Source organism: Castor canadensis, chromosome 7, assembly GCF_047511655.1.
Source record: "Castor canadensis chromosome 7, mCasCan1.hap1v2, whole genome shotgun sequence".
Taxonomy (NCBI): domain Eukaryota; kingdom Metazoa; phylum Chordata; class Mammalia; order Rodentia; family Castoridae; genus Castor; species Castor canadensis.
In genome coordinates, this window is record NC_133392.1 from 129,466,002 (window position 1) to 129,492,119 (window position 26,118).

A 26,118-nucleotide genomic window follows, 5' to 3' on the forward strand; every position below is an offset into this window, starting at 1 on the left:
TAAAGTGAGACACTTTTGGTTCAAAATGTAGCTCTGCCTTTTACCAGTATTCATAGTACCTGTCTCTCAGAGTTGTCAGATAGCTGGCTGAGATAATGCATACAAATGATGTAGCCCAGGGCCTGGCATGTGAAGAAACTCAGCCAACAGTAGCTCTAAGCATTTTCCTAAGCCATGGCAGGTAGGAGCTGATCAGAGGATTCTAAGCCAAAGGTATGTAGTTAGATTTCTTATGAAGATCCCTGGGGCAGTCAGATGTAGATTTAACTTCATCTCTACCACTTAACTAGTTGTTTGACCTTAAGCTAGCAACTCACCTTCTCTGTGCCTCAGTTTCTTCATTTATACCATGGAAATAACAGTACCTATCTAACAGGGTCATTATGAGAACTGGATGAAGGAATTTGAGGAAAACTGGGGAACTGAAAAGCTTAATAAATGACAGTGATGATGATGATGATGATGGAAGAAGAGTAGGAAATAAAGCAAGAGAGAGGAATAGGAAGAGCAGAAGGAGAGGCAAGAAAAGGAAAAGGAAGACAGTGACAAAAATTATGAAGCCAGAGTGACCAAGAGGTCACAGATGGCAGTGATTTAAAGGAGTGGATGGCACTGATGACATAGGAGCCCCACATTTGAGCGTTTCTTTCTGTGATGGAGGAGCAATGGCTAGCACATAGCATGGGGAGATAGCATAAAATCCTCGCTTTTGCAGGGAATAAGAAATATGGGTGATATGGTTGTGTCCACTGGTGATGGCTGTAAAGGAAATGCTATCCCAGGAGGGCTCATGGCAGAGGCATGAAGAAGAAAGTTGGGTTGGATCCCACAGAAGGAGACTGGGTGGAGCCTGTGAATGCTAGCTCTGTAGTCAGACCAAGTATGGGCCCTACTCTGAAGTCTCCCCAGAGGTTAGCAGATTGGGCTCCTTCTAGGCAGAGTCCTCTCAGGCCTGAATAGAGTAGAGGCTCAGGTGCTGATGGACATCCAACCCCCAGCTTGGACCTGGAATAGTAAGGCCTCATATTCGGGGATCTGGTGGACCTGTTTTACCCTGTGGATTTCCCAGACTATTAGCCCAGCCCTGTTGTCATCCATCAGGGGGCTCTTGTTTCCTTTTTCTATGGTCTTGGACTCTGATCCCTGCTTTTAGGTTACCACCTAGGTCAGGCCCTACAGCCTACACAGCAAAATACTTTACTCCCAAGTGCAATGGGGCTTTGCTAACAGCAGCACCACCACAATAATAAAAAATAACAAATAACATTAGTAACTGCTCTTAACTTAGAATTTAACTATGTTTTTTTGTGCTAGGTGCTTCTCTATTTCACCGTATTTAATTTTTAAAACAACCTTACAAGATGAGTAGTACCACTACTGCTGTGTAGGTGAGACTCAATCTAAGGTAGTAGAGTACATGATGGGTCTAAACTTAAACCCAAGTCTGTATAACTCCATAGCCTAAGCTGTTTTCCCTTCTTTTATTATTTATTTTATTTATTTATTTTTGAGACAGTATCTTACTATGTAGCCCTACGAGGCCTCAAACTTGCAATCTTTCTGCCTCTGCCTCCCAAGTGCTGGGATTACAGGGGTACACCAGCACACCTGTTTTTCCCCTCTTAAACTATGTCATTGCTCCCAAATTCAAGGACTTAGTCCCCTTGAGCATCAATGTGTGGTCCTGCCTGGCTTCTGAGACCTTGCCCTTCCTTCTTCTTCCCAGGGGCTGAGATACCACTAGAAGATCAAGCTTGCATCAAGATTGCCCAGGGGCTAACCCCCAGCCCTCATCTTCTTCTCCATCTCCTGCAAGGCTGGGAAGAAAGACAGTCACAGTGATCCAAGCCCAGGCAGAGGGAAGGCAGCTCAGTAGAGTCCAGCTTTCCAGTTTCAGTATGAGGATGTCAGGGGACGAAGAGGAAGCAAAGTGGGTAGAAAAGGCAGCTCCTGGGACTCCTACAGCCCTAGGTTACAGGTGTCCTGAATCACAGGAGGAAAGGCTGGTAGAAGTGAAAAACTGTGGCCTGAGTGACTGGATAGGAAGCTCTGCCTCTCATATGTACTGTCCTGTCTTCTTCAGACCCCAAGGCCCCTTCCTCCAGACAGTGGATGGACATCTCCAGCCTCACCCAGCACCAGGAGGAAGATGCACAGGCCATAGCATCTGAGAATTCTGGCAGCACACACTGATACATCACTGGCATTGTGACCTGCTCTGTCTATACAGTATTACTTATAATATCCTGAATGGAACATGGTCACTCTGGGCTTCCACATATGCTGTTGTTCCATTACTTGTAACATCTTTTACCTGACTTGCTTCTAACTTTTCCTTCAGAGTCCAGCTCAACAGTGCTTCTCCAGGAAGCCTTCTCCTGTCCCCTACCTGCCTGCTCCCAGGGCTACAAAGATTTCTCCCTATTGTGGTGCTTACCAAACTGTATAGTAACTCCAGTTTTGGGACTGTCTTTCTCATTAGAGTGTGAGCAACTCTGGGCTAGGGACAGTGATGAATTTTTTTCTAAATTCCCAAGGGCCAGTGCAGTGCCAGAAGCTCGCTAATGCCTGGCAGACAAGGGAGTGCATGCGGATAGCTGTAGACCTGTCTCAGAAGTTTCACAGGAACTTAGGCTGCCCTCTCCCACCAGGACTTACATACAGCTGCACCCTCATGTCCCGTGCTCCACCTTCTCTCCTGGCCTCACTTCCCTTCTTGCTGACCATTGATGTTCTCCTGAGCGCACATGGACTTCCCTTAACTGAGAACTATATCTGCTTGCTGGCTTGGTCAAAGCTCCTGGGACCAGGGAGATAAAGGGCCTTTTTGTAACCTGTTTGGAGTTACCTGTGCTACTGTCCAATGAAATGGGGAACCAAATGGCCACAAATGGTGAGGAGCAGAGCTTCTACCTGGATAAGTATGGCCAGCCCTGGCAGAGGTTGTTTGGCTTTCCTTTCCCATATCTCATTTCCCATAATCATCAGGATTCCTGGGTACCTGAAAGGTACATGCTGCAAGGGAATGCTCATATACCAAATGGCATGAAGCAGCTGTGACTGAGGCCCAGTACCTGTTCCAGCCCTGCCCACTCAGGCCTTGACTCCAGAACAGAGCTGCTGTCTGCCAGAATTCTGCAGGTGAGATTCCAGACAGGTGCAGAGCTCTCGTCAATAGCCAGAGGTTGCATGGCTAGAAACATCACTGCAGGAGCAAGACAAGCCTGTGGTTGGGCCCTGTGGCAGGGCACCAGACAGGAAGGGCCTGAAGAGGCAGCCTGGCCTCAGAGGCCAGAGAAGTGAAATAAAACAAAAACATACAGATGTCCTGGGAGTGCATCAGCTGTGGGATTAGGGTGGAGAAAGGGCTTCTGGAGCAGCAAAGGGTCTAGGCAGGTCCACTTGGGTTGCTGAGAAAGGTGAGGCCATAGGTATTACTAGCATTCCTTTGGCAGCTCATTCCAAATGGTTAAGCCATCCTTGACTCTGGCACCAAGAAAGGCCCAAAGGATTTCAGAGAACTACTCCTCATCTCTCCTCTCTCCTTTCTACTCACCCCTCCCACCCAGGAAGGAGTTCCCACACAAGTCTGGCCATGAAGCCCTATGAATGGCCAGGATGGGGCAAAGGAGGGACCCGAGCACACTCACACTGCCTCATTCCACTGCTCTGAGACGTTGATCTGCTTGCCACCAACACCAGCCAACAGGGAGCACCTCAATTTTCCTGGGAGCTGCAAGGTTTTGCTGTCTGCTTCTTCTACCTCTAGATGATTTCCTCCTTTTCTTCTTTTCTTTCTCCATTAGATGAACCATAAGAGCCTTGACTTAATTGACTGTGGTGCTCTTGGAAGGAACAAGTGGAAACATCTATCTGCCTTACCCACCTCTGGCCTGCTCTCCTTGTTTGACTTTTTCCAGCCTGCCTAGTAGGAAGCAGGAACTGGTATTTGAGCTAATTCCAGATCATTTACAGTGACTGGGCAGCAAGGGGCAAATGGGATTAGGGCTCTAGCCTCTGGGATCCCCTACTCTAAGGGAGGCATGGAGCTTTAACAGGTGGTCACAAGCAGAGAAAGACTGAGCCAGGAGAGGGGCAGAGAGGCAGATGGGCAGAGGGCTGGGGTGAGAAAGCAGCACCCAGGTCCCCTGAGATTCACCATAGTAGAGCCAATTTCTTTCCATTTCTCTCTTCAAAGTATTTACCTGTGAACAAAATCCTACTGCCCTCAAGGCAAACAGAAGGCTCTGGGGACAAGGTATCTCAGGCTCTAAGGTTCTGAAACAGAGGGATGCTCATACAACCCCCATTCTCTCCTTGGTTTGTGTGGGAAATAGGCCTGCTTGAAGCCAAATAAGCACCCTGCTGCTTGGCTCTTTCCTTCCCTTTGTGGAGCTGTGCTGACCCCAATAGAACCCAGCTGCCTCATTCAGCCTAGTTCTGAGATGGGCTCTTCTTTCTTACTGTTCCACCTACCTGAATTTCTGGACCTGATTTTTGTCTTCTCTCTTCCTTGCTACCTACTTGACACTGCCTGCGCTTGGGCTGTGGAGTCAAATCAAATAGCAGCGAGACCTGCCACAGGCAGGTTAAGCTGTTCCCACCCTCAACTTTCCTGTAAGTTTCCAGAAAGAACAACTAGCTTCTTACCACAGGCAGAGGGCCATCTGTCATCAATCTCTGGTAAGAGGCTTAAGTATTGGAAGATGAATGGCCTGAGCTCTACAGCACCCCTCCCCTAGGGTGGCTGGATGGGAGGCGATGGGGGATGAACCCAGACAAGTTGGCAGATGTCTCTGTAGCCCAGAGCTGGGAAATAGAGGTTTCAGAAGAGGGCCCAGTGGGTGATCTACTAGTGAGCAGTCTGACCCTACTCTGTCACATATACTCCTTAAAGAAATGGGTCCAGGCACTTGCCTGCCTAGAATAGTGAGTCTAGAATCTGATCATAGCCAAAGACTAGAACCAGACTCAATAGCAGGTTGGGAGTCCAGCTATAGGTCAGTGGTAAAAGAACGAAGCACAGAAAGATCTGGACTTATGAGTTTGGGAGCTGGGACTTTCAAGTTGAGGGGTCTGCTTTCCTGCAGAGTAGCCTCAATAAGGCCTTACTCCCCTGACTGAGATAGATGGCAGGACCCAGTAAGATCAGAGCCCTCACAGAACATGGAAGGGGTAAAAGGAGGCAGCTATAGGACCATGGTAAATGAAGACTGGGAGTAATACTGAGGTTGGATTTAGAGATCAGAACCTTCCTTCCCTAGGGATCTAAGGCCAGGGAAGGGCCCTGGGGCTGTTGGGGTCTGGCTAGAAACAGCTGAGAAAGGGCCTGCCCTTGAATGTCTGGAGGCAGGTAGCAGACAGCAGGCATTTTAGCCTGAGAAGCCTGGCCAGGGACCCTAGCATCTTCTTGCCTCTCTGCCTCTTGGTTTAATTTGTTGTATTTCTGCTTTGGGTCATTAATGCTTCTTTTGAAGGTTCCTACTTGTTCTTTGTGGGTTCCAGTGGGAGGTTGTCTTAGAAACTGGGGAGGCCAAGGCAGAGTTCAGGGCAAGAGGGAAGGTGCTGGTGCCAGGGGAGCTCACCACTCTCTCCTTGTAGACGATATACTTCAGCCACTTGAAGTCCTGCCACTTGAAGCCAGCAAGGACAAAGAGAGAGTCACGCTCATATTGCTCAGGCCGTTGCATGGCGCCCTCAGGGTAGGTGATGCGCAGTGTTGTTTTGCTGCCCACATCCTTCTCAAAGCCCTTCACTGGTGCAGAGTTCAGTCTATAGAAAGCAGGCTCAGTCAGAGCTTGCTTTGGGGACTGTGTTTGGGGATGCACCACAACCATAGAATACCCCAAGTATAGAGAATGGAAGTCTGGGTCACCTAGTTGTCCATTTCAAAACCCTCCAACCTATCAATCTTGAGGCTACTATTGATATTTAGCCCGGGTAGCCAACAGACATTCTCAAGATTTAGGGTTTGGGCCAGAACATGCAGGTGCCAAATACTCTATTTGGGGGAGCTCACCTGACCACAATATCATAATCGTCAATTCGTGATCCCAGAGACTTGTTAGCAAGGACACCTCCATTGCCCACGATGATGCAGCGGCGACAGCGGAGGCTGAAGGGAGAGAGGCAGAGGCCTGTGGAGAGGTGTCAACTCTCTGTCCCTTTGGGCCTTGACCACCACACTCTTGGCCAGGACCAGGGGTCCTAGTAACATTTCTAGAGGTCAGAACTACACTATGGGAAGCTGGGCCCTGAAACCTTGCAATATCTAGTCCCTGACAGTTCCCCAGGAAAACGTGTGTGTGGAAAGGCTTGGGGACCAGCCTGGAAGGTGAAGGAAGAGGTTCTTGTAAGATGGCATCCTGAGGTAAAGGTTCCCCAAGGATTAGTGGGGTTAAGGTTGCCTTGGGGACAGAGAAAGGTGGGTTGGGCTTGAGGCTCTGCTTGCAAAGCAGGGACAGTTGAACAGGACTAGAAATTCACCTTATTTTCAATTCAAAAACCACCAGGCTCCCAATGACCACTGAGGGGCTTGCTCATTTTTCTTCTCTCACCCCAAACCTGGGGCTTCCCTTATTTCTCTTCCCACACGGTCTGTTGGCTTAAGAGCTGTTGCTGCTTCCTGGACTAAAACCTTTCCCCTCTTCAGCTCAGACCCTTAGTCCCATTGCTGGACTGATCCTAGTCCCAGTATCTGTAGTTTTACCCTTAAGCCCCTGATGACTGAGGACCAAGATGTCTTGCCAAGTGCTCTAGCCCAGGGGAGTGGTCCCACTTATCTGTTCCCCCATCCAGGATATTTACATGTATTTGTATGTGCAGATATGTGGAGAATCTACCCATGTGTAGGAAAGACCAGCTGGGTCTCAACACTCTGCACATGCCAGGCGGCCGGGCGAAGGAGGCTGGCAGCAGTGGCTCACCTGTCCAAGGCAGGAGTCAGGCGGTACTCTTTGGTGACTGACAAGATGGCTTTGATCAGATTGTCTGTGGACAGAGGAGGGAGGTTACTGTTAGTGGGTCACTTTAAGTTCCCACAAAATGTTTTCTGACAGTCCTACTTGGAGGCACAAGTGCTGGAGCTAGAGTAGAAGTGGGGGTGGGGAAAGGAAGTTCCAGATACAAGGCTGGGCCAGACCACTTCCATAACTTTTTCCCTGAGACAGGAGATGGAGGCAAGGGTATAGGCAAGCATACCTCTGCCAGGAGCCAGTCTCTAACACTGGCATGCACATTCCTCCTAGGTCTCTTGTACTTTCCTTAGAGACTCATCTGTATTTCTGAGGCTCTGTTGTCAGGCCCTAGGTCAGGATCCTTAGGGCAGGCTCCTTCCTGGAAGCTGGGGCACCTGAGTTTCCCCCAGGAATGGGAGACCCTACTCAGAGACAGAGACCATGTTGTGCTTACCTCTGTAAGGGAACAAATGAGGAGACAACCAATGGGAAGAGCTCATACTTGCCTCAAGTTCTTCCCCTGGTTTCCTCCCTCTTATACTGCCAGCCTGTAATTCTGCTCTTCATTAGGCTGCCCTTCTTACTCTTTACCCTCTGCAGCCTAGCATTTGCCCATCTGCACTTCATCAGGCTGCTCTCAGCAAGGATCCCAGAACCTCTGTGCTCTTATTCAACCTCATCTTCTTGGCTTTTTTCTGGCTTTGGCAATGATGACTGCTTTTCTTTCTCCAATGAAAGCATTATAATATTATTGATAATGTAAGGCTGGATCCCCTGGCTCATGCCTATAATTCCAGCTACATGGGAGGTATAGATAAGAGGATCATAGTCCAAGGCTACCTGGGGCAAAAAGCCAGACCTTATCTGAGAAATAACCTAAAAAATGCTGGAGGCATGACCCAAGTGGTAGAGTGCTTGCTTAGCAAAGGCAAGGTTCTGAGTTCAAACCCCAGTCCCATCATAAAAAAGCATATCATCTACAAGGAAGGTACTGGCTTTGCAGTCAGAGCCTGGCTCTATTACTTAAGAGTTCTGTGGCCGGATATATATATATATATATATATATATATATATATATATTTTTTTTTTTTTTGGCAATACTGGGGTTTACACTCACGGCCTCATGCTTGCTAGGCAGGTGCTCTTACCCCGTGAGCCACTCCACCAGCCCTAGTTTCCTCATCTCTAAAATGGAGATGGTAATTCCTACTTCGCAGAGTTGTTAGGAAGATATAATATACATAAAGATCTAAAGCTAAAGTAAATTGGTGCCATCAAAATAGATGGCAGCTTAGTAATATCAAATAACGATGTAGGAGTGCATAGAGTAGGACCCTGCAACTCTACTCCTCAGGACATAGCACTGAAAAACTCAGTTTGTTCAAGCAGACATGTACAGGAATGTTCACTGCATTATTGTTTGTAATAGAAAAACACTGGCAGCAACCCAAATGTCTACCAAAGGAAAATTACATGCAATACATAAAATATTATATAGCAGTTAAAAGAAAAAAATTAATGACCTAGAGCCATATATACCAGTATAGACTGAGCTAAAAAACATAAATATATAAAAAAAAAAATCGATTTGAAGTATACATACATACACATATATGTATAGATAATATGTGTAAAGTTTAAAAAAATGCAAAATCAATAGATTTATAATGAATATGTAAATGTATAGCAAAAACAAATAAGCAAGGCACAGGAATGACAACATAAAAACCAGGATAATGGTCTCTTAGGGAAGGAGGAGAATGGAGGGGAAGAGTGACACAGAAGCTCATGCTTTAATCCTTAAGCTGGGCAGAATGTGAATAGTGCTCCTTAGTGTTTTTTTATGGGGTTGGGGATTGTACTAGGGCCTTGTATGTGCTAGGCAAATGCTTTATTATGAGTTACATAATTTTCTTTGTGGTGCTGAGGATTAAACCCAGGGCCTCGTGCATGCTAGGCAAGCACTCTACCACTGACCTATACCTCCAGCCCCTACATGTAATTTTTAAGGAAAGGGGTGGAGATACTTTCAGGTTCAAAGGTCAAGTTAAAGCCTGAAGAGTTTTCAAAGAGGCTCTGAGCAGTTGCCCTGGAATGGTGAGGAACATACTGTTTAGGAGTACATGGTGAGAAAGAAGAGGCAGCAGGCACAGCTAGTCCTTCCAGAAGTTGAATGAGAATACGGTGAAAAACAAACCTGTAAAGAACATTCTATACTAAGTGCCTTCAGATATGCCTTACAGTGGGTTTTAGGGAAGGTCATAGACTCACTCCTTTCCTTTCTCTACGTCTAATTTTACCATTAAGGAATAGTAGAGGCACTTGGTCAAGATCAAGGATATGGATGGGGTTTTGTTTTCTAGAAGGGGATTCCTCACAGAAAGGGCATATATGAATAGCTGCTCTCTTCTCCAGTACACTGTATATTGACCTTCCTTGGCATTTGTATCTGTTCAGTCAGGATCTTGAGTGGGGATTTAGGAGAAATTCAGGAGTAGGCTGCTTGGCTATGTGCACTCAGGAAAGAGTTCTTCATATGGCTTGACACAAGCCTTTAGATGTGTCCTTGGAGGCTAGAGGTCAAAGCCCCAGTTCAACATTTTCTGGCCACCGTCTTCTTTCCAGGGAAGGGTAGCCTACCTGAATGGAGGGTTTAAGTATTCTTGAGACTCCCAGCCAAATGATATCACCCCTTTAACAGTTGTTTCTTTAATTCTGACCACAACCTTAAATAATAGTACTATTTTCTCTATTTAGCTGATGAAGAAGCTAAAGCAGAGACAGGTTAAGTAACTTGTGCAAGGTCACTGCTAATAAAGAGTTAATATGGGGATATGATCTCCTATGTGACTCTAAAGCCCCTGCTCTTTTCCACCATGCTATGAAACAGCTCAGGAACTATTACACTGTTAGAGATGGGAAAGTCTTAGGTTAGGAGGGAAGAACTCCCTAAGGTGAAGGAAGAGGGAGTGTCTGAGTTAAGGGGGAAAGGATAGCCTTGGACAGGATAAGAATGATTAGGGAGGGGAGACCAGGTTAGGATTAAAGACACCAGGTGGGGATGATGGAGTGGGGAGCTTTCCTATAGGGTGGCCTCTGTTGTGTCTGGGAAATTTCCCATTGTACCTAGTGCTCTACAATAATGTCTCTGGTACTTCTCTTCGATGAACTCAGGGTCTTTCCCAAGCAGAGTCCTGTCCTGCACTCTGAGTGCCTATTCCCCACTATGCTAGAGCTTTTTGAGGAGAGAGACCACATCCATCTATGTAACTGTTGTAAACCCAGCCCTGGCAAGTGGCGAGCTCTGAGTCAATATTCCATTTAATAAGTAAGAGAGTAGAAAAGACAGGAAAGGAAAATGAGGTGTTGTTTTTAGTGGAGAATGAGTGAGTCCCTAGGATGGGGATTTTTGAAGATACAGCCCTGTGCTGAAGTACGGAGATAATCTGGAGGATGAGATGTCAATGTAGGTCAGGGTTCCCAACATACCTTGACCTTTGATCCCAAAAGGTGGCACAAACTCTCGAATCCTAGCCCACTTGCGAAAGGAGTCATCCAGGAACATGGGTGCTGGTTTGGAGAACCTGGAATACAACAACAATGCAATAGGCTGGAGCCCTGGCTGGTTCTTCTATGAATCGTATTGGTGATGGATCGGTGGAAGCCACCTTCTAAATTCCAGCACATCCCCCCTAACTCAGTCTGCTCACTGGGTAGCTGCTAATCTTGTTGAGTGGAACCTGAGTCTGAGGGAGCAAGCCTTTATTTGGAGAGCTGTGGGAGTGGATGGACAAGGTCTGTTCAGCAAGGATTAATGTTTCAGAGCTGGAAGCTCTCTGGAAGGTTATCCACACATTTATCTCCAGTCACTGCTGCCCACTCTGTTCCTGCAATCTGGGAACATGGGGATAAAACACTGTCCAACGCAACACAAAAATGTCAAAAAATATAGCCGGAGCAGGGAGACAGAATTTTGGAGAGGATTCTGGGAGTGGACCACCCAGGGTGAGGAAGAGGTGAATTCATGGTGAGAGTGAAAAGCAGGGCAAAGCTACAGAAGACAGAGTTTAGTAGAGTAGGGAAAGAAAAGCAGAGTCCTGTGATTAGGATGAAGGGCTGAGAGGAGAGGTCAGGCCAGCAGGGACCAGGTTGCATTTGTTGATGAAGGGAAGGGAACAGGAACCCTAAGTTCCCATGGACGAGGGGGAAGGACTCAAAGTTTAAGAGAAGGGGTTCCTGGAAGAGAGATGGGAGGGAAAAGGGAGAGTGGAGAGTGAAGTGATGGCAAATGGAGAAGGAAAGTATCTTGTCTGAAAGCTTGGGGAGGATGGGACAGGTCAGAAGGGATGCAAGGGGAAGTGAAGCACAGTGGACAAATGTATAGGAGGGGTCAAGCTCTTTAGAAATGAAGAATACAACTGCACAAGGGAACCTAGTGCCCTGGTATGAGATTCTTTTCAGGACACTGGCAGCACAGAAGACTGACAGTTCTGGTCACTTACTGTGTGCTGTGAGGCCTGCTGAGGGCCTTCTTGTTCAAGAATGACTGTATGGAGGCCTAGGCCTCGGTAGCTCTGTCTCTAACTCAACACAAACCAGCCCACTGAATAACAGGAGACTACAAGAAAGGACCTCTAAAAGCTAGAACTTACTCCTCCTAATGTACTATAACCACAAGCATCCATTTTTTACCCCCATCATCACTAACACCATTTTACCACCATGGGAGAAATAAGATCAGTAATCACTCAGAGGTCTAATATTATTAGAGAGTCCGACATGAATTTGAAAGAGGTGGAAAATGTTCAGTCCTGCTCCCTTCCCTCTCATGTGGCTAGGAAGATGTCAACACTCATAGCAATGAGTGGCTGCTCCTCTCCTTCATAAGGGCTTTCCTGTGGACTTTTGGGTCCCAGCAATTAAGTGCATGTCCCTGTGTGAACAAGAACAATGCTTATTTTTTTGTGCCTAATATATAAAAATCTAAGTAAATTAATATATTTGAGGTTTTACTATAGTTTCTGAGGATCTTGCTAGGGTCAATGAGTGACATCAAAGGGAACAAGGTCCCTAGATATGCCTTCATTAAGAACCATTCCTTTTTTGTTAAGACTGAGCTTATAAAATTTTTGTAAAGTTTCTGAGTCAAGCTTGGACAGGATTTTATCTGCTTTCTAGTATGTACTGGATGTCATATGCTAATAAAATCTCCTTAGATTGTGCCAAATGATCTCAAGATGTTTTTTTCTTCTCTTTTCCTCTCCCTTCCATCTTTTTTCCAGATTAGAAAGTTCATTATAGTAATTTCTACTTTTAAAAACACTTTATTTTTGTGTAACCTATAATATATTAATTCTGGAAAAAATACAAGTACACACACACATACACACACACACACAACTATAATCTCACAATATAGAGACAACTATCCTTCTGCCATATATTTCCTTTTCCCATAAGATTTTGTAGAATGACTTTCTCCTAATATACAGAAGCTGGGTCCAACAACAAAAACTGGAAACTGCTGGATACATGGCATGTATCATTCCCCAAAAGTGAAGTATAAAAGCAGAAACAAATGAAACTATGACAAAAAAAAAAAAAGCAGGCGTTGTCATACTAGTAATGGTTAAAAGAAGTTCACAGGACAGATCATGGCAAAACACATTAAGTAGGCCTGATAATGTCTATTAAAAACCTCTATTTCTATTGTGTAACCTATTTCTTTCTTTCATTTTGTGTTTTTTTCTCTCTCTTTTCTACTTTTATGATCTATTTTCAAACATTTGCCACTTCACCTCATTCTTTTATTGGTCCTTCATGTCTTAGATGTTCATTTTGTAGTCTCTTTTTATGTCTCTTAAAAGACTAAACCAGCTTTCCTCCAGCATTTCTTGCTGCTGGATGGGTACACCTCTTTGCAAAGGCCACTCTTTTTTCTTCCTGTGTATACATTGTTAAAACTTAAGAAATTTTTTTTTCAGTTCTGGGGATTGAAACCAGGACCTCATGCATGCTAGGCAAGTGCTCTACCACTGAGCTACATTCCCAACCCTATCTTTAAAACTTGTTATCATGAAATGTCATAGAAATAAAAGCAAAAGAAAACAGTACCGTGAACCCTCTATGAACCTATCACCCTGATTCAGCAACTGTCAATCATAGTCAATTTTGTTTCTTTGATAGCTCATCTACTCTTTCTGTATTATTTTGAAAAATCCTGGAAATTGCCATTTCACTCATAAAGTATTCTAGCATTAATTTCTAAAAGATAAAGACGCTGTAGAAAATAACTACACCTAAACAACACCCCTTAAAAACATTATCATGGCTAAAAAAATTAATTATAATTTCTTTTTGGTGTAGTAGGGCTTGAACCCAGGGCCTACTGCATGCTAGGCAAGCACTCTACTACTGAGCTACATTCCCAACACTTTTTTATTTTATTCTGAGACATGGTCTTGCTAAGTTGCCCAGGCTGGCCCAGGGCTGATCCTCCTGCCTCAGCCTCCCGAGTGCTGGGATTACAAGCACGTACCATCATGCCCGCATAAAAAAATTAGTTATGATTTCTGTTTTTTTTTTTTTGGTGGTGGTGTGGTTTGAACTCAGGGCCTCACACTTGCTAGGTAGCCACTTTACCACTTAAGCCATGCTGCCAGACCTTTTTTTTTTAATAGGGTATTTTTGAGATAGGATCTTACAAACTAGTTGCCCAGGCTGGGTCTGAACTCTCCTGAGTAGCTAGGATTATAGGAGTGAGCCACCCGTGTCTGGTTGGTTATGATTTTTTAATATAAAAAAAAATCTAATCTATTTTCAGATTTCTCCTATTGTCTCATTAATGTTTGCTGATGTTTTTTAATTGCTGGATTTATTTAGGAGAGAATGGAAGTATAGTCCACATACTGTATTTGGCTGATCTCTATCTCTTAAACCCATAGGTTTTCTCCTCTCCTCTCCCCTTTTTCCTCCTTACAATTTGTGGTTAAAGAAAACGAGTTGTTTGCCCTGTAAAGCTTCCCACATTGCGTATTTTCCTGATTGTATTCAGAGATCACTTAGCATGTTCCTTTGTCACCTGTGCTTTGTAAAGTGGTGGTTAGGGCTGAAGACTTGATGAGATTCAGGCTCAATCTATTGTCAAGAAGATTTAATAGACAGTCTTGTCTAATGCACAGGTATTTCCCTGTGGTATAAAGATTGAGCAATGGGTTCAAGCATTTCAGCAGCTTCACACAGAATGCCTTACAACCACTGAAGAAACTGCCTAGACCCATTCTTTCTTTAGGAGATACTAGAATACTTGTCTAAACTTTCAAAAACCTCTATAAACTTTCTCTCATCAACTCTGGTTATCCAGAATTGGTACTGGTCATACATGAAAGATGAGAAAAATGTTCAGTTTTTTTCGTGTACTTATCAACTTTCAGGATAATGTGCTGATTCCTTGGTACCCTCCAAAGGTAATTAATGAGGTTATTTCTTCCTTTTATGAATATATACATTTTTAACATATTTGATATATGTCAATCCATTGGATAGGTTATAATTACCATTCTTTCTGATGCTCAGAACATCCTGTCTTTGGCTAGGTGGAACGTTCTCAACTTGGCTCCTGAATTTCTTGGAAACACCCTAGTAATCTTTGATGAATGTGCTGGCTTTCTCATATGAAAAGATGTCTAAGCTTATCTGGTCCATTTGATGCCGCCACCTGGAATCAGTCATTTTCCCAAGGAACTGAAAATGGTATTGAGAGACCACATCTGAGTGGCTGGGGATGCTCATATTGCTATGGATCAGTCATTGTTTCCAGGCCCTTCAGGTGGACAAAACTAGGAAATAAATTTTTTTTAAAGAAAAAAAGTACTTATACTGATATTCTCAATTCAAACTTAGGCTTACAAGATAAGTATTTACTGTCTTTTCAATAGCTTTGTTGAGATAAAATTCACATAGCACATAATTTGTGTTTACTGACCTTTGATTTTATACTTCTCTCTCTCTTTCTCTCATGGTATTGGGGTTTGAATTCAGGACCTTTTGCATTTAGGGCCCCGTGCCTCGCACTTATTAGGCAGGTGCTCTACCACTTGAGCCACTCTATCAGTCCATGTATCCCTTTTTTTCAGGCTGACATCCTTGTTCTAGTGACATTAACACATTTACTTAGTCACTTTATCCTAACATATACATATAGAAAATATGTATGATAGTTTCAGAATAATAATACCAACATTGTGAGTCATACTATCATTACTAAAAAACAACTTAAGTTTTCTTTACAGTTCTTTTTGCATTACAGCCTTTGTAACCCACTATAAGCAAAGAAAACTTTGCTTTTGCCACTTGAAATAATTCTCTGCTGAGTTAACTAATCAATAATATATAGTTAGGTTGATTTGCTTCAGTTTGCTTTTTTAGGGACTGCTTTTCCTTCATTTTTAGTTTAATTTTGTTTTATGATGCTTTCTATAGTTCCTGTATTAAATTCACAAAACAAAAATGTATTCAGAGAAGTCTAGTTTTCAATTGTGTCCATCTCCTGTTACTAGTATTCATTTTATTAGTTTTTTTTTTTTCTTTTTTCAGTACTGGAGCTTGAACTCAGGGTCTACACCAGAAGCCACTCCCCCTGCTTTTTCTTTTTTTTTTTTTTGTGATGGGATTTTTTGAGATGGGGACTTGTAAACTATTTGCCCAGGCTGGCTTTGTACCATGATCCTCCTGATTTCTGCCTCCTTGAGTAGCTAGGATTACAGATGTGAGCCACCAGCGCCCAGGTCATTTTATTAGTTTTTATATTTCCTCCTCCTCCCTCTCCTGCTTCTTCTTTCTCTCTCTCTCCCTCCCGTCTTTCTCCCTCTTCCTCTCTGTCTGTCTCGCTCTCTTATCTCCCCAGTTGTTGGGACTGCAGGTATATGACACCATGCCTAGCTTTTTTTTTTCATATAAACAAATAAATATGACATATGTGTATAGGTATATATTCTAGTCCATTCTCTATTCACTAAAAGGTAACATACTATACACACTTTTTTGCCTGCTGAGTTTTTGTTTTTCTTCATAAAAAATATACTCTGTTGACCACTCCATAATAGTTATAAACCGGACAATATCCCACGATGGTTATGCACCATATTTTATTTGATAGTCCCTTGGGTTGTTTCTGGTGTTTCCACCAATCATGGTTACAACGAATAACTACACACTATATCTTTTCTATTTGCCAATGTCCTTGGAAGAGATTCCTGGAAGTGGGTTTGCTGACTTAAAAGGATAAAAATGTATATGTGTTAATTTTTCTCTGTATTGCCAAATTTTCTTCCACAGGGATGATTCATTGTGATAATTCTTCCACACTGTGATAACCACCAACAATATAAGAAAGTTCTGTGCCCCACAGCCTCATCAAAACAGGACATTGTTAAACACTTCTTTTGTGCCAGTCTGTTAGGAAAGGAATGATATCTCATTGTTTTTTTAATTTGTATTTCTTTCTCTTGTTTTTTTTTGGAGATAGGGTTTTGCTATGTTGCTTCAGATCCGACTGCCTCAGCCTCCTGACTGCTGGGATTACAGATGCCTACCTGCATTTCTTTTACCGTAAATGAGGTTGACAATTGGAAGGGCCATTATCAGTTTTCTGTGAACTTTGTTTGTTTTTTCTATAGGGTACTGGTCTCTTGCTTCACTTTTATTTGAAGGTTTTTATGTATTAAGTGTATAAGCCCTTTGAGATATAATTACACATATTTCCTCCAGCTTGTTTGTCTTATGGTTTGTTTTCTTTCTTGCTATTTTTTTCCTTTTTTGCTATAAATGCTTTTTTAAAATATAGTCAAATTTATCAATTATTTTCCTTATTGTGTCTAGATTTTTGAGTCTTAGGAAAGTTTTCCTTATCTCCAGATTATAAAAAAAATTCATCAATACTTTTTTCTAGTACTTTCATGTTTTCATTTTTCACATTTAAATCTGTGATGCATCTTGCTTGGTATAAAGATTGGATTCAATTTCATCTATTTCCATATGACTATCAAAGGACTGCAGCTGCTTTAGGACTATTTTATGGCTCTTTACCTTTCCTTAGGTGATGTGCATGGTCTCCCCCAGTTTTCTCTTTTTATACCCTTTTATTTTTGGCAGTGCTATGGTTTAAACTAAGGGTCTCACACTTGCTAGGCAGGTGCTCTACCACTTGAGCCACTGCACCAACCCTTTTTTGTGTTGTTACAGTTGTGTGATATTTTCCCGGGCAGGCTTCCAACCACTAGCCTCCTGATCTGTGCCTCCTGAATAGTTAGGATTAGAGGCATGAGCCACTGGCACCCCGTTATATCCTTGATTTTAGCTGCAAGAATTCAGTGAAGATCCCTAATGTTCCCTCATTTCAACTGTGTTGAGCCCTGACCTCCTCCTCTTCCTGCAGGGTTTCCTGGTTATGGAGATAGGGTTTGCGTATAATCAAACCCAGATCTCTTCCACATGAAAGCAAGTTCAACAAACTTACCTGACGATATATTCCCTTTAGCTACCAACCTCTCTATATCCCTTTGTGGCAAAACTTCTAGAGAAAGCAGTGAATATTCTCTCTCTGTTCTTCATCCCCTATTCACTCCCCAATCTTATGCAATCTGGATTTTACTCCCCTGAGACCCTATTGTCCTAGCCATGAACTATTTGTAGCTCCCTGAACACACAGGTCCTCATGCAGTTTTTTTTCTGCCTGGAACATATTTCTGTGTTCTAGTCCTTGACATTCTTTCCTCTCTATTTGCCTGGAAAATTCCATTTTTATTCTCCTAAATTTAAATGCTACTTCCTCTGGAAAGCCTTCCTGGGATTCCCCCAGGTAGACTTACACTCTTCCTCTAGTGTTCCCGTTGTGCTTTGTTCAGCCTTGTGAGGTGGCTTTGTGCCTGCAGAAGGCTTGGAAGCTGAGCCAGGGCCATAAATAAATAACCAGAAATGCAGGGGCGGGTGATGGTAAAGGTGGTGGTGGTGGTGTGTGTACATGTGTGTTAATTCTGTAGATGGCCTGGGCACAGACTCACACCATGTCAGTAGGGGGCCTGGCCCTTAAGATGTGGAATGACTGGTCAGACTAGCAGGGGTGTATGATGCCTGACCTGCTTGCCCTGTCCTAGTGGGTAGCAGGGCAGGGTGGGGCAGGCTCCAGCCGACAGGCCCCAGCTGGCCAGCCCCGCCAGAGCTCCAGCATGTGAGGCAGCTGCAGGATCAGGTTTCAGCAGGGTGTGTGTGAGTGCGTGAGAAGGCACAGGGGAAGGAGACAGAACTTGCACCAGGACCTGCCCATCTTTTTTCCCTATATCCTACAGCCTATTAGTTTGGGGACTTGGGGGCTCTAGGACAGCACATTCTGAGGCCTACCTAGGCCTCTAGGAGTCACAAGGCTGACCTGCTCCCAGACCTGTAGACTAAGACAGGACCATGACTAGGCATACAGGTCAGTCAGACCAGCTCAGAAGGGCAACCTGGGACCCTCCTAAGGGATCCTTCAGTTCATTTAATGCTCCACAGTATGCAGTGAAAAAGGGAAAAGTCCCCAGTCCTGGCTCATGGACCTAAACCAGCAGGAAAGCCAACCTTGTCCTATTATGAGTAAGAAGTGGTTATGTGTAGGTACTAGCAAACCCACAGTAGAGGCCTTTTTCCAGTTTCCCTTACCCAACTGGAAAAGGTACCTTCAGATGTGGCTTTGCTGGATGAAGGCACCAGTTGGCTTCAGTTCCATGTGTATATGTCTGTTGGGTGGCCAGCCTTCTAGCCATTACTCTCAATAAATGTGAGGAGTGAAGCAGCCTAGGAGGCAAAGGGAAGGCGGAGCACAGCAGTGGGGACTTACACCAGGAACCATAGCACATCAGTATCCCTCCACCCAGAATGAGACTCATCCAGTGGGGTGGAAGCTAAACCCCAGAGATCCATCTTCCTAAAACCTGTTCTGGGAAGCAGTGGGGTGGACAAAGCAGAGGGACAGTTTTCTAGAATCTATCTGGTCTTGCTTGGGATCTGACTGTTGTAGTTCCACCATAAAGGGCCTTGCACAGTAAGATATTGGTATTACTGTGGAAGCAAGGAAGCAAGAAATAGAAATACGTTTTAATGCCTTGCTGTCATTTCCTTCACAGAGTACCTGGATGAATACCATGGGAAAGCAAGAGTCTAAGGAGAGTGTGTGGGTAAGTGGACATATGTCCTTAGAGAGGTATCAGAGAGGTAAAGAGACAGACGTCAGGTATTAGCCCACGAGTACTATTCCACACATGTGCAGGAAGCTCCTGCTTCATATCCTGTGCAGGACTAGCTGCAGTTGGAAAATGCAGCTCTGTCCAACAACTGTTGCCCACTCAGTACAAGGTCCTGTGCTAAGTGCTTCCCAGAAGCTAATGGAAGAGATGGGGAAATAATCATAAGGAAATACATCTCGTTTTAGAATGTATATTGAGTACAAAGGTCATAGACCAAATTGCACACACAGGAAAGGTTTCCTGAAGGAGATGAAGAGTGGGCTGGCTTTGAAAGACAAGTAACTTTGAGCCTGGTGGAGAATGCTGGGAAGGGTATTCAAGCAACAGGGTAGTACAGACAAATGCCCAGAGGGAAGGGAACCATTGTAAATGTATCAGTTACTTTTCTCTTGCTGTGACAGAATATCTGATAGAAACAACTTAAGAGAGGAAGGATTTATTTTAGCTTATGGTTTCAGAGAGTTTAGTCCATCATGTGGTGAGGGTGTGGCAGAGCACAAGCAATTCATATCTTGGTGGCTAAGAAGCAGAGAAAGGGAAATGGAATACAGGAAGAAGCCAGGCCAAGATATAGCCCCCAAGGACACATCCCCAGTGACCTGCTTCTTCCAACTAGGCCCCACCTCCCAGTAATACCATCATATTATGACTATATCAAGGTATTAATCCATTCAGTAGATCAGAGCTCTCTTGATTAAAACATCTCTGGAAGCATCTTCACAGACACCCCCAGGGGTGTGCTTTACTAGTTCCTGAGGCATAAGCAAATCAAGTTGACAATTAAGATGAACCATCACAGCAGCCATACCTTTAAGGTGAGGAGAGATCACCTGCTGAATCTGGCCAGGTGAAGCAGTGCCCACAAAGAGCAGAGGAGCGGCAGCCTGGGCCCTGCCCCCACGGACTCTGTCCTTTAGTCCCATCTAGGCAGGTGGAGCAGTGTATAAGAAAGGAATGGGTGGGCAAATACATTCTGATTGGGTGTATGTAACAAAACAGCAATAAAGCAGCTGAGGTGCAAATACTACACGGAGGGGAAGGCCGGACAGTGTTCATAGCACCGCAGGGCTAGCCTCGTGCCCTGAGACCATGTGGGATCAATTTCAAGCTGGATCACTGGTAACTTCCAGTACTCAATTCATGCTCTTTCTTACTGGCACCCTGCAGTGAATGTATGCATTTCCTTCCCTTTCTGCTGTAATGGCATCCCACTTTTCACTGCATATGGTCCTCCTTGAGCTGCAGTCCTGTCCTACTGGAATAGACACGTTTAAGGCTGACCAATCAGCAGACTGCACTCAGTAAGTGGTTCAGGAATGGGCACTCGACCTAAGAAAGATGCATCAAGGTTTTCTCTTCAGATTTCATATTCAGACACTGGGGGATGTGGGAGTCTCTCTTTTTCCTTTAAGAGAGTGAACTATAAAGCTTAGAACAGGGTTTGGGTTAACTAAAGTCTTATTTATAGGCCAGCTGCCTGTTCCTATAAATAAAGTTTTATTGGAACATGGCCATACACATTCATTTCTACAATATCTATGAATGCTTTTGTACTACTACAACAACGGAGTTGTGTCGTTGTGACAGATTATGACAACTCACAAAGCTGAAAATACCTAATATTCAGCCCTTTTGGAAAAAAAAGCTTGTCAATCCCAGGCTTAGAAGTGCTGGAGCCAGCTTCTGCAGCTACTTGGACAAAGCTGTTGGCAGGAAGATCAGATCCAGAGGAAAGAAGAGCTACAGGAAGAAAGACACTGTGAGTCCTAGATTTAGATAGGTCTAAAAGTTCAGCTCCTGAGCTTAGTTACATAAACTAACACATTTCCTTTTTTGCTTGTGGTTTCATATGGGTTTCTACCAACTGCAGCTACTTCTCCTCCCTCCCTCTCATAGGCTCTGGTTTATTCAACTACTTACACTTTCTAGAATCTGCTGGGCTCTTAACACCTTCTCTCCACTGTTCCCTTTGCCTGAAATTCTCTTCCCCTTCTCATTCACACACTGAACTTCTGCTCATTCTACAAGATCTGACTCCAGCACCTCTACCTCTCTGTCATCTTCCCTGAGCCACAATGGGCAGGCCAAACTCTCCTGGGACACCACTGTTCTTTGTGTACCCTATTCTCTTAGCACTTACTATGTACTAATGTCATTGTCTGGTTCCCTACAGACTGTGTGGCATTCGTACACAGCATGTGCTGGGTGAATGCCTGTGGGCTGCAAGAGGGAGGAGCAACTTGGGGTGAGAGTCTCCACTTCCATTGCCATTCCAGACTGAATTCCTGCTCACCTGTGGAGATCTGGGAGCTGCCTCTATGCAGCTACACATGGATACTTTATCTCCCTGCTCCAAAGGGCCAGGCTTCCAGCACTGTCTCCAATGTTCACAGCCATCACTCCCTCTCAGGTCTGAAATGTTGCTAGCACTGCCCCTCTGACTACTTAGGGACTATGGCCACATCTGTGTCAAGACAGGCTGGAGCCACATGCATGACACATATGACAGGCAGGGAGGCCTGTGCTGAAGGAGGAGAGGAAAGACTGAGCCAGAGGCCTTCAAGGGGCAGTGCCTGGGCTCCTGCTGACTCTGCTGACAGCCTATACCTAGAGTGGAGGAGGAGGAGAGAAAGAGAGAGGAAGTATGAAGCAAGCCTATAAGCTGCTACAAAGAGGAAGGCACTCCTACCCAGAGGGAACATGAATGATGGCCAGGTGGTCTACAGAGGCTACATAGCCCAGAGACCAAGGCATGATCCCATTGATCCCGAGTGTACCACCCATCTCTCCAATATACGCCAAGCTCCACCTTATCCCAAGACCGTGGGAATATGATAATAAACAACTTATTCTCAAGGGCTGAGGTGTAGCTCAGTGTAGAGCACTTGGTTAGCATTTACAAGGCCCTAGGTTCTATCCCCAGAACTGCAAAAAACCAAACCAACCAACCAACCAAAGAAACAAACAATAAAAAAACCCCAAAACAAACAAGAAAACCCAAAACAAAACTCCAAACTCAGTCCCTGTCTTTGTGAGGCAGTCAAGTAGAGAGGCAGTTGTGAAATACATGATAAGCACACAGTAACAAGTGATATCAGCAAACAGTTCTTCCTGTGTTCCAGGCACTGTGCTAAATGCTCCACATGCATTATCTTACTTAATCCTTGCAATGACCTCATGGGTCAGCAGTATTTATATCCACATTCTTATTTGCCAACATTGCTTTTGGGAATATGTAAGTCACTGGCCCTCTAGGGAAACATACTATCAGGAATAGAGAGAAAACAGAACCAGAATGACAGGGATTGAGACGGGAGAGAAGTGAGAATGTGTTCAAGAAAAAGACAAGACTTTTTTGGGGGGGGATGGTGGTGGTACTGGGGTATAAGGGCCTCACACTTGTTAGACAAGTGCTCTATCATCTGAGCCACCCACCCAGCCCTTTGTGCTTTAAGTTATTTTTCAAATAGGGTGCCACTTTTGCCTGGGCTGGACTGTGATCCTCCTACTTATGCCTCCCACATTACTGGCATGTACTACCACACCAGCTTTTGCTGAGATGGGTCTCCCTAACTTTTCCCCCTGGCTGGCCTCAAACTGCAATCCTGAGTAGCCTGGCTAAGATGTGACTATTTCTAAAAAGACTTGGTATAGATGAAAAGGTCAGAAGTGGAATGGAAGCTGGAGAGTGCAGCAGGATGAGGGAGAACAACATGTCTGTATTTGATAGGAAGGAGACAGAGAGGAGGAAGAGTATAGAAGACAGAGGGTGACAGTGGAATGAAGTCCCATGGAGGGAGGATAGATGCAAAGTATGAGGGGAGAACACAAAAGCTAGGACAACTTTTTTCTAGGAAAAGCAGGGAGGATGTAGCAATAGCTGCTCTGAAAAGTGAGCTCAGCAGAGGGAGAACCTGAGAGGATGCTTGAAGACAGACTTTTCTCTGGGACATCTCTGGGGTTGGAGGTCTTGGGGTATGTGTATAGGAGGTAGGCTGCAGTGATTTATAAAGGTTTGGAACAGTCCAAAAGTAAGCCATCCAGGGACAAGAATAGCTGAAGTGTTGAGCAGTCCACAGAGACTGTGGACTATGAAGCCACAGTGGTAACAAGGACTGCACTTGTATATTGCCAAGGTAGTGGTGTCAAGCAGCCCAGAATCAAGAAAAGTAATTAAGGCATGGTTCAAGTGGTAGAGTGCCTGCCTAGAAAGTGTGAAGACCTGAGTTCCAACCTCATTACTGAAAAAAAGAGTAGTTGGATGGATTCAACCCAAATTTGGGTACTGCTGTAGTAGATTTGTTGGAAGGACAGGAGAGTGATGAACTCAAAGAAGCAATGAATACACCAGTGGTACACAGGACTGTGGCAAAGGCACCTGGATTTTGGCTGTGAGGATGAGGAAGCCAAGGCGCAGGCTAATATCACTGATCAAGCTCAAAGCTGAGAGTCAGGGGGAGAGGGAAGGGGCGGGGGCGGAAGGAGGGAGAAATGACCCAAATATTGTATGTGCATATGAATGAAAGAAAAAACACACACACAAAGAAAGCTGAGAGTCATTCTTTATTCTTTTTTAGTCCCATTTGCCGAGATCCTCACATTCTTTAGAGGAACACCTATTTTTCAAACAATCCTCTCTCTTGCCAGTTGGGTAGCATCCTTTGGAGTCATTCTTAACTCATTTCTTTTTCTTGGCTGTCTCTCAGCTAATTCACCAGCAAGTCCTATTAACATAATCTCTAATCATATTCTAAATTCACCCACTTACCTATCTCTACCCATTACACCCAGGTCCAAATTGTTACTTCTTGACTACTGCAGTGGTCTATGACCAGATCTGACTCTTGCCCTTTGCTCAGAGAGGCAAGAGTGACACTCCTAAATCATTAACTGTATCACACCATTCCTCCTGCCAAGCCTTCTTACCATTTCTGAATGAAACTGAACCACAGGCTACAGGGCCTAAGCCTCATCCATTTCTCACCTCATCTTAGCTCTTCCTTACTCACCCTGCTACAGTATATTAGCTTTCGTTCTACCCTTGAATACAAGAAACCTTTTTTTAGTGTTTGGACCTTTCCCAAGGCTAGCTCTTTGTTTGCATTTATCCCTTCGTTCAAATGGCACCTCCTTGAAGAAGTCTTCTCTGAGTCTTTCATCTAATTGAGCTTCCTCCTCCAGTCATTCTCCATTACATCATCTTGTTTTATTTTCTTCATAAGCATTTGTTATATAAAATTAACTTAATAATTGCTTATTCTCTCCCACGTGTACTTGTTTATCATTATATGGAGAATGTAAGCTCTGTGTGAATAGGGAGCTGCCTATTTTGTTCACTGTCATGTCTCACAGCACTTAGAATTATGCCTATCATAGCAGGTGCTGAATAAATATTTGCTAAGTGAGATCATAGATCTGCCTTCCCCCAAATCTACAAAACCACCTGTATGTGCCTCACATCCTCTTCTATGCCTCTTGAGAAAATGAGCAAATATCCATTTTTCCATCAAAGACCAACCTGTCCATATATGCGATATCTTCCCATCTTGTTCAGAGTCCTTGAATGGCCTGCAGGCCTCAATTTTCTCTCTGATCTTGTCTCCTACCACTCTTCCCCTATTCTCAGTACCATGGCCACACTCCTTGCTGCCTTAGGCCCTTATCTTGAGCTGTTTCCTCAGCCTGGCTTGTTCTCTCTCTAGATATGCATTTGGCTTACTTCTTTTCTCCCTTATTCAAATCTCACTTTTCCCATGAGGCCAACTCTGATCAGCCTGTTCAATACTGTATCCTGCTCTTGTCACATGATCATACTCTTTTCCTTTTTTTCTCACAGTATTTATCTTGTTCTAATTTACTAAATAATTGACTTATTAGTATTAACTGTCTACATTTTCTGGTAGAATACAAATCTCATGAAGTAGGACTGTGACATGGGGAAGGTTTTCTGTTTGTTTGTTTGTTTTGCAGTACTGGAGTTTGAACTCAGGGCCTTGAGCTTGGTAGGCAGGTGTTCTACCACTTGAGTCATACCCTCAGTTGTTTTTTTTTTTTTTGCCTTTCTGCCCCAGGCTGACTTTAGACCAAGCTCCTCCTACCTATGGCCTCCCACATAGCTGAGATCACAGGAGTGCATCACCATAATCAGTTTACTGATTTCAGATGTGGTCTTACTCTTTCCCAGCATGGCCTTGAAACTGCAATTCTTATGATCTCCACCTCCCAAGTAGTTGGGATTACATATGTGAGACAGCACACCTGAGCTTTGAGATGGGGAGGTTATCTTGGTTCACATGGGCAGGTCCAAACTGTACTCACAAATAGCCTTAGAAGAAACAGGGGAGGGAGGCTTCATCATGAACAGAAGGAAAGACAATGTGGGTACAACGACCAAGAGTGGCTCTAGAGTGGTGTGGTCACAAGACAGAGAATGCAGGCCTATCAGAATTAGACAGGTAATCCCTCAGAGCTTGAGGAGAGGGAGCAGGAATGGCTTAGGGATCCTGCTTTCAGACTTCTGGCTTCCAGAATCATGAAAGAAGTATCTGCTGTGGCAGCCACAGGAACTTAATACAGACATATAATTTCTGACATGTGGAATTCCAGAGAAAGGAATTTTTTTCTCCCTCTGCTCAGAAATGAGACAACATGACGGTGAATAAGCAGAATTTATCCTGTTCGATGGGATCCTCTGCCTTCAGGGGAGAAGGCTGGATACCAAGACCCAGGGAGGGGCACCAGAACAGTCCCTGCTGACCACCATCTACTCTTCATCCCCTCACTCTGTACAGTCCTGGGAAGGATGTGGGGAAAACAGTTGGAAAGTGTGACTGTTGCAGGAGGTTTCAAATTCCAGATGTCCAGGTACTCATATCCAACCAGTG

General features: G+C 44.3%; 1 protein-coding gene and 2 long non-coding RNA genes across 10 annotated transcripts in view; 2 read left to right on the forward strand and 1 right to left on the reverse strand.

Moving 5' to 3' along the window:
* LOC109681565 (uncharacterized) overlaps window positions 1-5,669 on the forward strand; it is a 45,211-nt gene extending 39,542 nt beyond the window's left edge. For 3 of the 4 annotated variants that reach the window (XR_012449938.1, XR_012449941.1, XR_012449940.1), the window contains 2 exons: window positions 1,727-3,141; window positions 3,570-5,669. This is a non-coding gene — a long non-coding RNA (uncharacterized lncRNA). The remainder of the gene's footprint in view (window positions 1-1,726; window positions 3,142-3,569) is intronic. The other variant, XR_012449939.1, reaches the window with a different exon arrangement.
* St3gal3 (ST3 beta-galactoside alpha-2,3-sialyltransferase 3) overlaps window positions 1-26,118 on the reverse strand; it is a 196,689-nt gene that overhangs the window by 17,719 nt on the left and 152,852 nt on the right. For all 4 annotated transcript variants that reach the window (XM_074080374.1, XM_020156382.2, XM_074080375.1 and 1 more), the window contains 4 exons: window positions 10,446-10,540; window positions 6,927-6,990; window positions 6,020-6,115; window positions 5,586-5,772 (listed from right to left, as the gene is read on the reverse strand). In XM_074080374.1, coding sequence (XP_073936475.1) covers window positions 5,586-5,772; window positions 6,020-6,115; window positions 6,927-6,990; window positions 10,446-10,540 — 442 coding nt within the window. The remainder of the gene's footprint in view (window positions 1-5,585; window positions 5,773-6,019; window positions 6,116-6,926; window positions 6,991-10,445; window positions 10,541-26,118) is intronic.
* The window catches only part of LOC109676930 (uncharacterized), a 46,468-nt gene continuing 41,176 nt past the window's right edge, over window positions 20,827-26,118 (forward strand). For both annotated transcript variants that reach the window (XR_012449944.1, XR_012449943.1), the window contains exon 1: window positions 20,827-20,993. This is a non-coding gene — a long non-coding RNA (uncharacterized lncRNA). The remainder of the gene's footprint in view (window positions 20,994-26,118) is intronic.